This window comes from Haemorhous mexicanus, chromosome 13 (genome assembly GCF_027477595.1).
Source record: "Haemorhous mexicanus isolate bHaeMex1 chromosome 13, bHaeMex1.pri, whole genome shotgun sequence".
Classification (NCBI taxonomy): Eukaryota; Metazoa; Chordata; class Aves; order Passeriformes; family Fringillidae; genus Haemorhous; species Haemorhous mexicanus.
The window spans coordinates 8,456,751-8,472,947 of record NC_082353.1 but is presented as its reverse complement, the minus strand read 5'-3'; the positions used below and the strand labels follow the sequence as shown (position 1 = coordinate 8,472,947).

Here is a 16,197-nt window from a genome sequence, read left to right as displayed (position 1 = left end):
ATTTTGTTTTTCCATATATCTTAAAATATAAATTACCAGAGTGGTGCATGTAATTTTCCAGAGCTTTTTAAAACTCTTTGATCAATTGCATTCAAAAATTTCCATCATAAAATATATAACACAAACAAATGATTGATTTGATTTGATTCTGCAAATGATCATTCTTTTCTTGTTTCCTAGTAGCAATTTTTCATAATATGAATATTTCAGGATTTTTTATCTTTTCCCTATTGCTCCAATTTTCACTGTTAAGATCTTGATCTGGGCTGACTGGAGCTGTGACTATTTATCATCCAAGTATCAATCCCAAAGCTTTTGTGATCTAACACAGAAATGTATCTGTATTCTCTGTATTATTATGGTTTTCTGTACCATCCTCACAACATATGACAAGGGGCTTTACATTTTATTAATATTACTAGTAATTGTAAGTTGACTTAACTTGTGCAAACATTTAAATATATGCTTGAGTATGGTCCAGATAAATCTGCAGAAGTACATCTGATGTAAATGCCAAGGCTGGCCCGATGAATACCCTGGTGTAAGGGGCAGCTCCCCCCAGCAGTGACAGATCCACACTCCTGTCTGCAGGTGGAGTTTCAGAGGTGAGCACCTTCCATCCTGTCCTGGCCACCACCAGGTTTCAGCCAGCAGGGCCCAGAGCAGAGCCAGCCCTCTGTGAGTGTGCAGCTCGGCTCTTGGCCCCGTGCCCATGGGTCTGTCCAGAAGCTGCTGTTGTGCCTTGCTTTCATTCTGGGCCAGCAAACTGCTCCAGCAGCCCTGCACTGAGCTGTGTCCAAGACAAAAGCTCTACACAGAGCTGTGTCCAAAAGAAAGTAACCTGCTGCAGGTACCTCAGGATAAGTGGGTTACTTTTTTTTGTCTTTTTGCCAAAAATGTAAAGTGCAATCTCCTGCTGGCTGGCATGTTTTGATCTGGGATAAAATCGTTTCTTCTCCATGCCTTTAGTTCTGCTAGGCCCTGGGGTGTGCATATAAATGGTTTTGTTCAGCTGTAGTTAGAAGAAGTTGAAGAGTTCATTATGAACTGATGACACCATAGCCTGAAAGCCATTCTGAAATTTGCATTAGTAAATTAGAATTATTCCATTTAATCTTTAGGTTTTCTGTACCTAAGAAGTGTGAGAAGGAGAATGTTTTGGTTTGTTCCAAGGGATCAATAATCTAATTTCAAGACGACTGTCTGTCTCTGCAAGATACTAAGATAATGGCAGAAAAAAATTCCATGAAAGGGCATAGATAGAAGGTTGGATTTTCAAAAATAGTGAATCATTCTGGGCACTGAAGTATTTTCTACATCACCTTTCTTTAAAAATTACGTTAATAACCAATCGATAACGGACAAACTAATTTTTATCAAGAGTTTGTTTAAGGGTGACTGGCCCACAAATTACTAGATTCTTGTCAGCTGGTGGTCCATATTGAAATAGGTGTTAGGAAATCTTAGCCAATAAAGATCCTAGAAATTCTGCCTTTAATGTACAGAAAGTTCTACAGAATTATACACAGTGAGAACATTTACAGATCATTTGGTCAGTGTGACTTCTCACTGGGAGAAAATCGAGACTGACTGCATTTGCTTTTTAACTTGTGAACTGAAAACTTTAGCCAGCTGTTTTTGGTTTTGAAATGATCTTTTGTATGTCTTTCAGTTGGTGAGCAGAGTGACTCTACATTTTCTCTACAAAGAACTACGTGTCTGTCACCTTTGACACAAGAGTTCAAACTAATTATTACATAAATAGGTAAATACACAACTTGTTGGTGTGGTTTTTTATTGGTATTTGTGTTTGATCAGCTTATTCACAATACTCCTCTGTCTCATTTCTTGAACTAATCCAGCTAAATTTTTATTAGCTTCCTCTCATATTATCTATACTGTGTTTTCTTGAGTGTCCCACTAAGATTAGAGTTCATTTTCCTTGGATACATATTGAAAAAATGCTGCATAAGGTAGTTGCAAATCTACATCAGGAATAATTTTTGCAATAGCACTGAAACCTGTCTCTATGAAAATTATTTAGACTGAATTACTATACAGACATATTTGCTTTTTCATGTCTACAAAATGTTGTTGACTGATGGTCATTTACTTAATTACATTGGTAATTGAAGTTCACATCCAACTGCCTTTTATCTGACAAATACCCAAAACTTTAGGTCATAAACATTCAAGTGCACATTCTTTGCATTTGATGTTTTCTTCCCTTTGCTTCTATTAGTCCTCAGGGTGATTAATTTCTTTCCATATATTGTCTTGATAGTTTTTTCCCCAGCTGATTTTTAGTAAAGTATTCCAAGTTTGGGTCTTGTGCTTATGGAAAATATTAAAATGGCTTACACAGTTAAGCCACTGGTGACCTCCATGGAATGATGTGACCTTCGTCCCACTGTCTGTTGCTGTCTTCACATTCTCCCCAGTTTCATTGGTTATTTTATCTGTGGCTCAGTGTCTTTGTTTACTGAAATTAGCTGGATGTGACATGACTTAAAAAAAAAGAAAACTACCCAACACCACAAGAAATATGTAGAGAAAGGTAGACAGTTAATGCTGGAAAACCTGTGCTATTGTCTTTATTGCAAACTGAAATTAATTGTTGCTTCGCTCATGGAACCACATGAAATAACCTGTGATCCTTTTTTTCCACCTTCATTCTATGTGGGTCTCACTTCTTCCTGTGTTCTCATTTCACACACAAAGCTGAAAAAGTCTTTATTTCCGTATAATTTATGTGCTATAGCACTTTTTGCATTTTTTGACATATATTGAAGTAGAGTCTAATTTCCATGTTGTTCTATCCACTTTTGCTTTAAGGAAATTCTGTTCAGAAACTCATGCAATTAATAGTGTCGACACACATTTTTCCCCAGTGACCATTTCTTTTGTAATGATGCATGCAGGTTGCTTAGCTCCTCCAAAACACGTAGGAACTGCTGTGTACCAATGACTCTCTGGTGCAGCGTGTTCGGAGTAAGATCTTTAACTATATGTAGACCAGACTGTACCTTTCTGCTCCAAAGCCTCAGGTTTATGTAGCTGTTGGTCACTGACAGTATAGGACCCTTGTCTATCCAGTGTTTCAGTCTGGAGCTGCAATGTGTACCCTGACACTGATGAAAGGTCATCTCTGGCAGAGATATCGTGGCCTCTGGCAGTTGCAAAGTCAGCAAACACTGAGGCTTGCTGCTGTATGAGAGCTTTCCCAAAGCTGTGCTGTCCTGTGACACACGGCCACTGTACGGCACAGGTTCCTCACCGTTTGTGTGCACATCAGTAATGTAGAGGGGGAAGGCTCACCTCAGCCCCAGTCAGTGACTGCATTGTGCAGTAAAGGCGAATAAATTCCTATTTCTAAAGAGCTGGGATGGAGAGTTGGGATTTGTTGGCGTGTCTTCACAGCCACAGCTGTCACTGGCTGCAGGACAGGCAGCCGTGAGATAGATACTGCGGTGTCAAGGGCAGACACAGCGCTGGGCAGAAGAGGAATGGCTTTTAGACAAGTCCTAGAAGGGACATCACAGAAAGGGTCAGGTTGGAGGGGACCACAGTGGGTCCCCCGCTGCTCTGACCTCCCTGCTCAAGCCGGGTCATTCCAGAGGCCGCGGCACAGGACTGCATCCAGCTGCGGGGTACCTGGGCAGTCTGATCCAGTGCTCGCTTGCTGCACAGGGAAGTTCTTTCTCATGTCGGGTAGAACTTTCAGTGCATGTTTCTGCCCATTGCCTCGTGTCCCATTCCCCGGCACCACCGAGCAGAGCCTGGTCCACGTTCTGACACCTCCGCTTTACATAGTTACACACAACCGCGTATATGCAGCAGTAGCGAAGGCAGCCACGGCCGTGCCGCCCGTCCGTGAGCCCATCCCGAGCAGCCCGGTGCCCTCGGGAGCCCATCCCGAGCAGCCCAGTGCCCTCGGGGGCCCGCGCTGACCCCAGCCCGTCCCCTCCGCAGCCCGCGCTGTGGCGGTGCCACCGCCCGGCAGGGGGCGCGGCGGGAGGCGGGGCGCGCGCCGGCGCGGCTGCGCTTTGCGGGCGGCTGTAAAGCAGCGCCGAGTGTCGTGCTGCGCTGGGCAGGGAGCGGCGGGGGCTGCGCCACAACAGAGCGGGGCCCGCCCGGCGCAGCGGCCGCACCGGGACCGGACCGGGGGCAGCGGCTGCACCGGCACAGCCAGGACGCTGCGGCCTCTCGAGCCGTACCGGGAAGCGCCGCGGGGTCACTGCGGCGCCCACCGGGGCCGCTTCTACCCCTCGGCCCTGCGCAGGGCGCCGGCGGCACCCGCCCCTTCCCCCGCGGCCTCGCTGTCTCAGGTACGGGGGGCGGCGGGGACCCCGCGGGTGGGGCCGGGGCCGGGCGGGGGCTCCCCCCGTCCCCCGCCCTGCGCCCTGACGGCAGCGCTGCCCTACGGGGCCGTGCGCCGGGTGGGAACTTCACGCAGAATGTATTTTTCCTTTTTTATTCAGCGCCTCGTTGACGCACAAAGCCGTGTCTTCACTGCGGGCAGCCGCAGCACTCTTTGGGGTTTTGTCACAAATTTGTCACAAATTTTCCCCTTAGGGAAATGAGTTTCTATTTCTGTGCGTAATAGCGTTTGTTATGACGTCATTTGTTTTGTTTGCGAAGTTAGTGTTCTCTTAACCCATGTTTAAAAAAAAAAAATCACCGTTTTCAGGTGTTTTTTGCCTGATGAACAAGGAAGTAACGTTCATTCAGAAATGTAGGCCAGGATCTTCAGAGGTACGTAGGCTTGTCACTGTTGCAATGGGCAGGTGCTAAGGGAATGTACTTTATTAAGTGTCTGTGTTTCTGTGATAAGGGCTGAGCATGCATTCATGGAATTTTCATGTTTTTGAATAAGCTCTTCCATGGCTTGAAATGATTTTATTAAATCATAAGCAAGGCCTGGTTGCTTTAGCTGATTGAATGAGACCCTTAGTTCCTGATACCCAAGTACTTCTCCAGAAGAGGACATAATGCAGGAGGTAAGAGTTTGCTGTAATTAGAATAATTTGATTCTAATGCAGTTATTTCAGAAACAAAAGGTTTGAACATAAGGATAAGAATTGACTGCTCATTATGTAGACCTGGGTTTGTCATGGTATCTGTATTATAAACTATTAAAGGAAAGCTAGGTTTTCAGGTGCAGTATAAGGTCTTTGCTTGTCTTTGTTGTAACTTGTAGAAAATTCCAAGGGTATATTAATGCTGGATACTTAGTAGAAGGCTTTTCCAGGAAAACTGGTATTTAAATAGTTACAATGCTTTGCTAGTCTTAAAAAACAGAAATTACATCTTCTTCTTGTTCACATATCCGTAGTTCTTGATGTCAGAACAATTTAAGCAATTTAAGTGTTTTTGTACTTACTTTTTCTGGATAAAGGGACTGTCTTGGGGCAGGGAGGGAACAGAAGCAAACCCTGTTAGACAGGATGATCGTTGCTGATGTGCAAGGATTGATAGGGAAAGAAGTGATCTTGGTTTATTTGATAGAGTGAACATCTGGTCACCTGTCTGTGCACTCATCCACTGTATAGAATCACCTATGGAATTCATAGGGTAGGAAAGGCTGTAGGAACATTTTATGGTTCACTTTAATTAAATAACAGTGTAGAAGGCACCAAGCTTCCTGTTTTAAAACTCTTGAAGTCTCACATATTTAAAGATCTGGTGGTTTTTATTGATGACTGAAGCCCTGGCAGCTACAGAGGAGATTGTGTCTGGTATTGGGAGGTTGAGGGTGAACAACAGCTCACAGCACTCATGCATATTTTGCATGTCCTTTCAAAATATGGATGAGAACATTCTGACCTTTCAGAAATACGTCTTTAACGAAGCAATGGCCTTTGTAAAAGTGTATTAAGAGTGTATCTTAGCAGGACTGTGGCTCCAGTTTTTATTTGAATTAGTAACTTTGTTGACCTACATAACCAGATCAGTTACAGCAGTTGATTTTCGCTGGAAGTGGCTGTGTTGCAGTAACATTTAGCTGACAGCAGTTGCTGCCTCCTTTTTCCAAGATGTACAGTCTTTCATTTCAGTTGTTTCTATTTCCTCTAATGGTGAGGACATTCTTTTGAGAAGATAGAGGTGATAGTTCCCTCCTCCATGGCTGATGTATTATAGAGGCTTGCATGTCAAGAAGTTGAATAAATAGGGGAATATTGAGGGGGAAGTGATGATGGCATAGGGGACAGGATGGTTTAATTCACAGGTAAACAATGGGAATAGCACAGAGGGGTGGATTTGCCATAGGCAGATGTTGTATAAAGGGTTCCTCGTGGCTTTCCTGAAGTGCAATCTCCTCTAAGTGAGTTGTCAGCCAAAGACTGGGTTGGTGAAAGAAACATTTTCTTTTCTTCCTTTGCTTCTGCCTTATTAGGGTTCTCTGCTAGGCCTGACCTGAGCCCACCAAAACCACCCCACCAATCTGTACTTAAGCTTGAAGGAAGTTCACTAGTTAAAGACTTCATCTGAGGATACATTTTGTGTTTCTTGCAGGAGCACTGTAAACTTTGGAAGCAGCTACACTGACAAAACTTAGGAGACTACAACTTTGAGTAATTATCCTATCCTTACCTTGTACATGTATCCCATACAATGTTACTCAATATGCATGTTTATAAATCTCTTTTCAACCTTACTGACATGCAAACAGCCACACAACTACAGATCTGGTGATAAAACAGGATTATTTTGTTGTTTTGTGTAGTTTGTGCTCTTTGGAAAAAGAATTGCCCTAAATTAAAATGATGTCTTCCTTACTAAGTGTTCACCAAGTGCAATCTGAGAAGGCTGGTTCATGGCTTTACTAGCAAGAGGCCAGTAAGGGCTATTTGCTTCTGTCTTTTTTTTTCCCAATACAGTTTAGTCCTAATATTTGACTGTTGTTAGGTAAAATGTTTACTTTTGTCTCTGCTGGGTGCAGAATGGAGAAGTCTGCTGCAGTGTCCTTTCCTGTGAAACTGGCAGATCTGCTCAGTTTAGTATCTATAAAATCCCCTACTTCTCATAGGTTTCCTGAAGAGCAGCATAAAACTGTCCTAATGGTTAATTTCACAAGTCTCACTTGAAAGGTTCTTACTAGCAGCTGTGGCAAAGAGGATATTTAACTTTGCTTCTCAAAGCTTTATTGAGAAGTGTTTGCAAAATGACACTGCATCAAGAAGAATTACACATACCTCAAAGGTCAAAAATGACAGGGGGACTAAGAAACAATTTTTAAAATAATTTTTGATGGCTGTGTAACTTAGAACTTTCCTAGCTGTCTTGGGAGGCAAAATTTCTAGTTAAGATCTTAAGTTCCAATAAAAAATTGCATTTTGTCATCACTTTATAAAGCTACAACTTTTTATTCTGAAGTTCAATGCTGTTATGTTTGTCTTGGAGTTCACTGAAGCCAAAACATTCCTGATTGCCAAATCATAATGCTTCTATCTTAAACCCATGATTTACATGGTGTTAATGTAGCTAACTGATTTAAGCCTAGGACATAGCAGAGAAATGTCTAGACTGAAAAATGTGCTTGTGAGCGCCATTTTTGTCAAATACACCTGCTTGCATCCATCCTGCAAAGGCAGGCAGATTCCTTGTCCAGTTGAGAGTGTGCATGGTAGTGCTTGATTCAGGCTGGGGTTTCCTTGGGTGCCTTTATGGCCTTGTTGTGACTCAGTGTACTGCAGCCCGGCTCACCTGTGCTGGGGGGCTCTGCAGCATTGCTCTCAGCTCACCACCTAACGGGAGGTGCGTCCAGCTGCACGTGCTTCGTGGATTTTGTCTGTTCCAGCTGGAGGCAGGCCATAGATCCTGTCCTGAAGAGCTCTTGTGTTTGTAGCTGTTGTGTGCTGGGTTCTGTTGGAAGAGGTGAGGCAGACACTTCAGTCGTCTCTCCCTAGGAGTTCAGTGCTCAGAGGTGAATGGCAGCATGGCACAACAGAGGCATTCCGTAGCTGTTCCATAGGTGGCCTGACATTTCTGTTACAAAATAATTGCATAATGAGCTGAATTGACTTAGGCATCAGAAAGCAAACCTTGAAGGTCCCAAAAGAATTTTTTGGGGGATAAAATTCAGGAGATTTTGCTGGACTAGAGGTTGGATACTGTTTGTTACAGTACTTGATGGCACAGTTTCTGGGGTCTGACTTTGAGATGGCTTTGTGAAGGTTAGTAAGGGTAGTACTGTAACTGAAATAACATTGTTTCACTTCAAGAGTAGACTTTCCAAGGCAGTGTGTTCCTAGAATTGCCTGCAAGAAGTGGATAAGCCTCCCTGCATTGCTGTGGCTCATGTAGCTGTAGCACCTCTGCAAAGCACAGGCAAGCCCTTCTGTCTGGGCTGGGTGTAATGGGCTGGCTTTGAGAGCCTGTAAGCAAGAACTTGTTTCCAGAACATGCAGTTAGTAACTCGTACTGTGTGTGTTTTTCTGAATTACTGTACCTTTCTGTAGGGCATAAGTATTCTGCTCAGAGAATTCTCCAGTAATTTTGTCATTTAAAAATGGAGTCATGACCATGTCTGCATTAAAGCACAGAAAGGAAATAGAGAATGGTTTGCAATAACATTTCATATTGTCCTGTGAATAAAGATACATAGTATCAATGCAAACTGTGGAATTTCAGATTACTTTCTGATTATTGCTGTTTTATAAAATTCATAGATCTTTAACGTATTTGTTGCTTTATTTTCTGTCAAAGATTAGAAGACCAATATGTAGTATTCTAAAATTTAGTAGTTAAAACAAACTTTAGAAAAGCATTGTTTTTCTAGTGAAGTGATAAAAAGTGAAGAAGAATGCAATAAAATTTTGAAATCTGATTGCACTTGTTTTCCTGATAGTGGAAGTGACTATTAGATGTTTTGCTTCTTGTCTTTTACTCTGCATTGGACAGGCATACAGGTTGTCCCTGCTTGATAGAAATGAAATGAAGACAGAACTGCTTCTTTTAGGAAAATGAGTGGTGGTTTTTTGTGATCTGCTCAGTGAGTTCTTTATTTTGTTGGAGCAGCAGGGCATGATAGCACTGAGATTCAATCTCCATGGGATTGAGTTGGGGGTCCAACTTCTGAAGTGGCTCCTAAGCCTCCAGTGTGTCAGGGCCATGCAAGAATCAGCCTTGCTTGGCTGCCTGCACTTGAGGTTGGAAAGTAACAGTGCTTAGGCCTTCTCACTTTGCTGAAGGCCTTGTATGAATTTTATAACCTTTTTCATTTTCCTGTTTCTTGATATATATAATGGAAAAGCCTTGCTGAAAGAATAAGAATACATCTTTTTAATGAGAGGAAAGAAAGGTTTTCTCATGAATTTAACAGTACGAGTATTAGCTTGTCAGGGTAAAAATAATGTTAAAAGCAAAATCTGATACAAACTGCATATCAGGGAAGGGAATTAATTTAGAAAGTGAATTGGGAGTTCATTGACCATATGCAAAGAAAACAAGTTAGAACTGAATAAAGGGACAACAAATTCAAGGAGATTTTTTTCTAGGTGGTGAAGGGGGTTGACTGTTTTCAGAATGTGGCTGAAAATGCATTTTCAGGGTAATGATTATTAGGTCACATGTATGCATCAACAAAGTTTATACCAAAAACCTGAGTTATATGTTGTGTAATGAAGCATTTTACTGTTTTATAGTGCTGTAATGCTACATACATTTTGATTGCTTATAAAGAAATTAATTATTAATGACAAAATCCTTTGCTCCATCTTATAACTCAGATGTGTTTTGCTTTGATATGTGATCATAAACTTGCTGTAAAGACCTCTTTAACCTTGTTTTTTGACTTAGCTATTTCCAGGGACTTCCCAGTTTGCATGCATTTCCTTGCATGGCTGTATGTCTTAGAATGATTAATATCAATGGTTTTAAGTGGTGAAAAGAATGGATAAAAGTCATGTGCACTTCATAATTCTAAACAGTCATACCCCTGAGAGGGGAACTTAGAATAACTATAGTTTTCAGGTAGCTGTCTTAACAGCTCTTCATTGAGTCATAATGGCTTAAAAGAGGATAGTAAATCAAAACTTTGAGAGGAAACATGGGGGACTAAGTCAATAGGCAGATGTTTTGATTAGGAAGGAGGAACACTAATGCTGATTGAACTTACTTCATCTGCTGCTTTTTGAAAAAGCTTCTGAGGACTACTTTTAATTAGAAATATATATTGTAGGAACTTCTAAATGTTTTAACACAGATGATCTCATTCTAATGATTTAATTATTTGCATATTATTTTTGTAGTTGCCCTTAAATTTTGTCTTCTGTGCAGAAGAAAAATGGACATTTATGTCTAAGCACTGAAGACACTTAAAATGGACTGAAATCTAGTCCAGCTTTTGTCTTATTTTGGTCAAATTTTTTGTTTGAAAGTTTGTAGTAGCATTTCTAAATACTGAAGGAATGGATTATTTGTCACTGTTGATTGCTGTCATTCACTTCAAAACCCCTCCTGTTGAAGCTGTTGTGTAAGTTTGTAGTTGAAGGCAGTAGCTCTCCTATGAGTAAGCAGCCCTTCAGCCTCTCTACTGATTAGCAGAAATGGAGAGCTCTTGATGACTTGGTTGAATTTCCATGGTTATACGAGTAAAAATATACAAAATGTTTGACTCTATGATAACTGGCTAGTGTATGTAGGCTGTCTGTTGGAATAAAACAAATCCAGTAAATAATGTTTCAGATGCATTGTTTTCACTGTGATAATTTCAGGTTTTCATCATCTTACAGTAGCTTGAGGTTTCTCAAAGTGTAAATGTTATTGCACTAATTTTTTTGTTGTAACTTAAATAGCTATATCCGTATTTCAGCACAGTGGCTTCTGCACTAAAGTAAACAGAGCTTATGCAAGGATAATCACATTCAGCATGCAGAATTTTCATATTGATAGAGATTCCTCCACTTTAGTTTAACAATAAAAAGGGGGGTAGCACTCCAGTGAGTAGAACAGATTCCTTTGTAAGTCAGCCCTTGGTTTTGCTCACATAATGAGAAAATGTTCAGATTTTAATTTCTTACAAAAACTGGAGGGGTCAGTTCTCTTTGATTCTGAAGTTATCATGTTAAAAGGAGAGGAAACAGTTATGTATAGGCTGGACATGTAGTATATGCTGGTAAGTTATGGCTGTGTTCAAAGACAATAAGCTTTCTGAATAAAAAAAAAAATTTCCCCCAAAATCGAAATATTTTGTGGATTTTCTAAAAAAACTTGTGATGAAATGCAGGATTATTGTGGGAGGGTCTGGGCTGCTTTTGGGCTGGGGTGAAGGCTGACTAGACTGTTACATTTCTGTAAAACAGTGGTGCATAAATAACAGAGCTAAAAGGTGACCTTGGGAGGATGAGAAGGAGGACTATGTACTGCTTGTTCTGTGTGCTTGTGGAAGGTCTGAATGCTGGATTCCTGTCCTCACTAGAAACTGGATAACATGGAAGTCTTGGTCCTCATCTTTTTAAAGAAAGATGGTGCATGTGTGTGAGGGTATGGATGAGCATGGAGAGTAATGTCTGAGAGCTGGAGCTGGGAAGGATAGACAGCAGAACTCCACAGCTTTGGTAAGCTTGCTTTTCTAGGTAGACTTTCTGTACTCCTAATTTTTTCCAATGTTGCTACTTCTTTTCAGCCCTAAAGAAAAAGGTAGCCTTACATAGTACATTCCACTACAACTTACTGCTATAAAAAAAGTAGTGCTTTGATGAGGAGCCCCTTGTCTATACTGGCAAGAGGAGATTTATTCCAACTTGCATGAATATAGCTTTGACTTGCATGTGAGACATGCCTATCTGCTGTAATTCCTAGAGAGAACAGCAACACTGTTATCAGAGGATATAGGCCTGATATTTGGCAGTAGTTGTTATAAATGTTTGTAGGCTTTCCAGTGAGAACATTCAAATGGGCTTTTCAGCTGGGGTTCTAGGATCCAAAAGGTTCTTGATCTCCAGAAAGATCCTGTCAACTTACAGCTTCTGTAGGTGTTAGTTGTGCAGCATTGATGCCTTTTGCAAAGTTTTTATCCCAGATGACATCACGTGGAGTGTAGTAGTTGCTTATGGCTATGAAGAGGACACAGATTGCCTGGGATGATGCATCAGTCTATACCCATTGCAAACTGAAATAAGTGATTCTTTAGGGTCTGTTAGGAACAGCTAGCTCACAGCTACTCCTGAGAGCATCAGTTGGTGAAACAGTCTAAAAAATTCTTATTTAAATCTGTTCTGTAGTCTCAGTCTTGTATTGATATGTTCTATGAGGAGATAAGTGAGTGTTAAATATTAGCCCTGCATGTAAGGATGCATTGGCATTCTGAAGAGTTTGGAGATTCAGGCAGAGGGTTATAGACCTGAGTAGGCAGGGCTGCTTAACCTGCCACAGATCATGGAACCATCATAGAATCATGTGGGTTGGAAGGAGCCTTAAATGTGATCTACTGCCAAATTTCCTGCCATGGACAAGGATACCTGTCACAAGACTGCATTGCTTAAAGCCCAGCTTTTCCATGAGCTCTTTCAGGAGGCATCTTTCTTCTTCATATCTAATCTAAACCTGCCCTCTTTTGGTTTGAAGCCATTCCCCCTTTTCTTGTCATTACATGCCTTTGTCAGAAGTCCTTCTCAAGCTCTCTTGGAACCCATTAGGTACTGGAAGGTGCTGTAATGTCTCCTTGGAGCCTTTTCTTCTCCAGAGTGAGCAACCCCAGTTCTCTCAGTCTGTCTTCATAGGACAGATGCTCACCCCTGGGAGCAACTTTATGGCCCTCCTGTTCTCTTGCTCCAGCAGCTCAAGTCTTTATGCTGGGAGCTGCAGAGCTGAACATGCTAGTCCAGGTGGAATAGAGGGACCATCCCTTCCCTTGACCTGCTGGCCACACTTTTTTTGAGCCAGTCCAGGATATGATTGGCATTCCATGCTGCAAACACAGTGTCAGGTCATGTAATGCTTCTCATCCAGTAACACCCTCTGAAGTTCTTTCCAGAGCTGCTCTCACTCTCTGCCCAGGCTGTATTATTGCTTGGGATGTCCCAGCCCAGGTGCAGGACTTGCACTTAGCCTTGTGGAGCTTTGTGAGGTTGATGCAGACCAACCTCTCAGGCCTGTCAGGGTGCCTCTGGTTGGCTGTTGCTGCTGTTTCTAGAATAGCTCAGGTGTTTTTTGTGGCTTCATGCGTATTCCCAGCTGTGCTGCTTAGACAGCCTTATTCCACTTTGGGCATTTTTGCACATGTTTTCTTCAGCAGCCTTTTGGTAGTTCAGCACAATTTGCTGTAAGCTGTCAAGTGTCTACTATAGCCTTATTCAGCTGAGGCATGAAACCCCCTGATATTAGTTACAGAAAAGAGTTCCAGTAGTTATCACAGTGGGAACCAAATTGTTTCATCATTCCCTTTTGGGAATTTAAACCAAAGGCAGAGATGGCAGATGAAGCAGATTGAACAGGGATCCATTACTGAGGTTACTGTTGTCTGTGTCTTCCAGTACAAAAGTACTTATTTGAGGCTCATGTTATACATTGGCAGCTTTATATTTTTGCAGGGAGGGAAAGCTGCCCAATAGCAACTGCTAAGAGAACCTATGCTGTGATGTGCTCAGTTTCTGTCATAGGATAAGAGTCAAAAGTACATGGACTGAAAATAGCTTTGTACTCTGTACTGCTAATGTGTGGTGGTTTTTAAAAGAGACTCAAGGTAATAAATGCATTTTTATTACTTTGCCCCAAAATAATAACAGTTCAAAATCTCTCATGTTTCATTCCTTCTCATGTCAGGAAAGAACTATGAATTCCAAGTAACTGACTTTTATAGCTCAACTGACACCATACAACCCCATATATTGTATGGAGGTATTTACTGTCCATGTCTTCAGCTGCAGGGGAAGATACAGGCCTTATTTAATAAGCAGGCATTTTAGTTGATGGCTGTGGGAGCTATTTAGCCAAAACTCAGTAACTTCTGTAAGCAGTAGCCTGTAACTGCCATGTATCAGTAAAGCAAACATCATTGGTTTTGCAGGTGACATAGACCAGTATTTGCTCTGTGAAAGTGATAATATTTTCACTGACCATAAGAACTTCCCTGCAATGCAGATTATAAGACTTATGTCTTAATGACAAATTACATTGTCAAGGAGTATTTTTATTATTTTGAAACAGTTGTATTTTGGTTACTGTTGTTCTGCCATTCCCACTGAGGGATTAGTCCTAGCAGTAAATGGGTTTTCTCTTATTTTAGCTTTGCTCTAGAAAAAATCTAATGCTTCTTTTCTTGATGCTTATCTGTTTTGTTTTCTAGGCCTTTCTTAAATCTTTCCATGTCTAAATGGACTCCTGAATGTAATATAGTTTATACTCTAAAAGCGGATATGAAGAGTGAAGTTCCTTCTGATGCACCAAAGAGACAGGAGAGTCTGAAGGGGATCCTCTTGAACCCTGAGCCTATTGGGGAGGCCAAGAGCTTCACTGCAGAAGTTGAGATGATTGCCAGTAAAGTAGGGAATGAGTTCTCTCACTTGTGTGGTGATTCTCAAAAGCAAAAGGACATGAATGGCAACCATACAGACCAAGAAAAAGGTATTGTGGTGCGAAAAAAACGCAAGAGCCAGCAGGCTGGTCCTTCATACACTCAAAACTGTCCTGATAAAGAAAATAAAGGAATCTTAGGATTGAGACAGCATCTAGAAACACAGAGTGAAGAGAATGATTCTTCTTTTAGTGACTGTATCTCATCGCCTTCATCTAGCTTGCATTTTGGAGACTCTGACACAGTAACATCTGATGAAGAAAAAGATGCTCCTGTGAGACACCCTCAGGCAGTGCTGAATACTCCAAGTAGAACTCACAGTGCAAGGTCACAGAAGTGGCCTCGGACTGAGGCAGACTCTGTACCTGGGTTATTGATGAAAAGGCCCTGTTTTCACAACAGTTCTTTAAGAAGACTTCCATATAGGAAGAGAGCTGTGAAAACAAGTTCATCACAGCGGACACAGAACCAAAAAGAACGAATTTTAATGCAGAGGAAAAAGCGGGAAGTGTTAGCTCGAAGAAAGTATGCTTTACTCCCCAGTTCTAGCAGCTCCAGTGAGAATGATCTCAGTACTGAATCTTCTTCCAGTTCATCTACTGAAGGGGAGGAAGACTTGTTTGTGTCACCTGGTGAAAACCACCAGAATAGCACAGCTGTTCCTTCAGGTAAAACTAAATTCCTGAGGTATTTTGTATTAGTTACCTTTCATTGTGTGTAATAGGCTTTTGTATAAGTCCTTTGGAGCAGTTTTTGAGGTTAATACTACAGATGGACACTGCAAGTACCGTGAACATTGCAACATAAATTCTTCATGGGAGAAGTACATTCAGATCTTAGTACATTCAAATCTAAAATCTTAAATGTAAAAGTTAATTGCTTCTAAAGCACAGGGTGGAAGTTGCTCAGTCTGATTAGTCACATGCTGCTGAGGTGATCCATTTTTATTGTTTTACCTGTTGAATTGTGTTAAAAATTTAGCTTTGAACTGATTATGGTAATAATTCTATTTTCAGATTGTAGAAATATATGCTAATATTTAACTGCTCTTGAAAATTTAGAAAAATATGAAGAAAATGTCCATTGTATAAGAGCTGGAATATGAGTCAGTTGAAGGTAGCTTTAGTACTGAGATAATGAGATAAAAGTATTGTCTATGTACCAAATGTTTTACCCAGATAAACTCAGTGCAAGGAAGTTGGTTTACACAGTTATTTTTCTAATATGTCTTGTCACAGTATCTGAATCCTTGAGTGCTTGGAGGAAGACTTTTTTGGGGATGTTTTTGTTTAGTTTGGTTTGTTTTGGGTGTTTTTCCTGGTTTGTTTGTTTGTTGTGGTTTTTTGTTAATTGGCAGATTTTTTTGGACTTCCTTTTGTGTTAAATTTGCCAAGTGAAAGTAGTTGTGCATTCTGTTTTAGTTCAGCTTTTTAGAGAGCATGGGGAAGTAGACAGAACACAGCATGGTGTTAATCTGTGCAACCATGTGTTTTATCTAGTGACAAATATGTTTTAATAAGTGAAACCATATCTCAGGCTGTGCTTATCATTCCTCTAAGAAAATGTGGCTGAAAATACAAGAACAGGTTAAAAAAATAAGTGTAAATGCTCATGTTAGGGCAGGACTTAAGCTTGAACAGAACCAGAGTACTAAAGTCTAGATTACTGCTTGTTACTCA

General features: G+C 41.1%; 1 protein-coding gene across 9 annotated transcripts in view; it reads left to right on the top strand.

Moving 5' to 3' along the window:
* Positions 1-1,668: 1,668 nt before the first annotated feature.
* Positions 1,669-16,197, top strand: part of RNF111 (ring finger protein 111) — a 44,779-nt gene continuing 30,250 nt past the window's right edge. For 2 of the 9 annotated variants that reach the window (XM_059858243.1, XM_059858237.1), the window contains exons 1-2: positions 1,674-1,765; positions 14,291-15,186. In XM_059858243.1, coding sequence (XP_059714226.1) covers positions 14,310-15,186 — 877 coding nt within the window. In that variant the 5' untranslated portion in view covers positions 1,674-1,765; positions 14,291-14,309. Of the gene's footprint in view, positions 1,766-4,080; positions 4,329-4,690; positions 4,756-4,870; positions 5,001-14,290; positions 15,187-16,197 lie in introns of those variants that run through there. The other 7 variants (XM_059858239.1, XM_059858244.1, XM_059858245.1 and 4 more) reach the window with 7 other exon arrangements.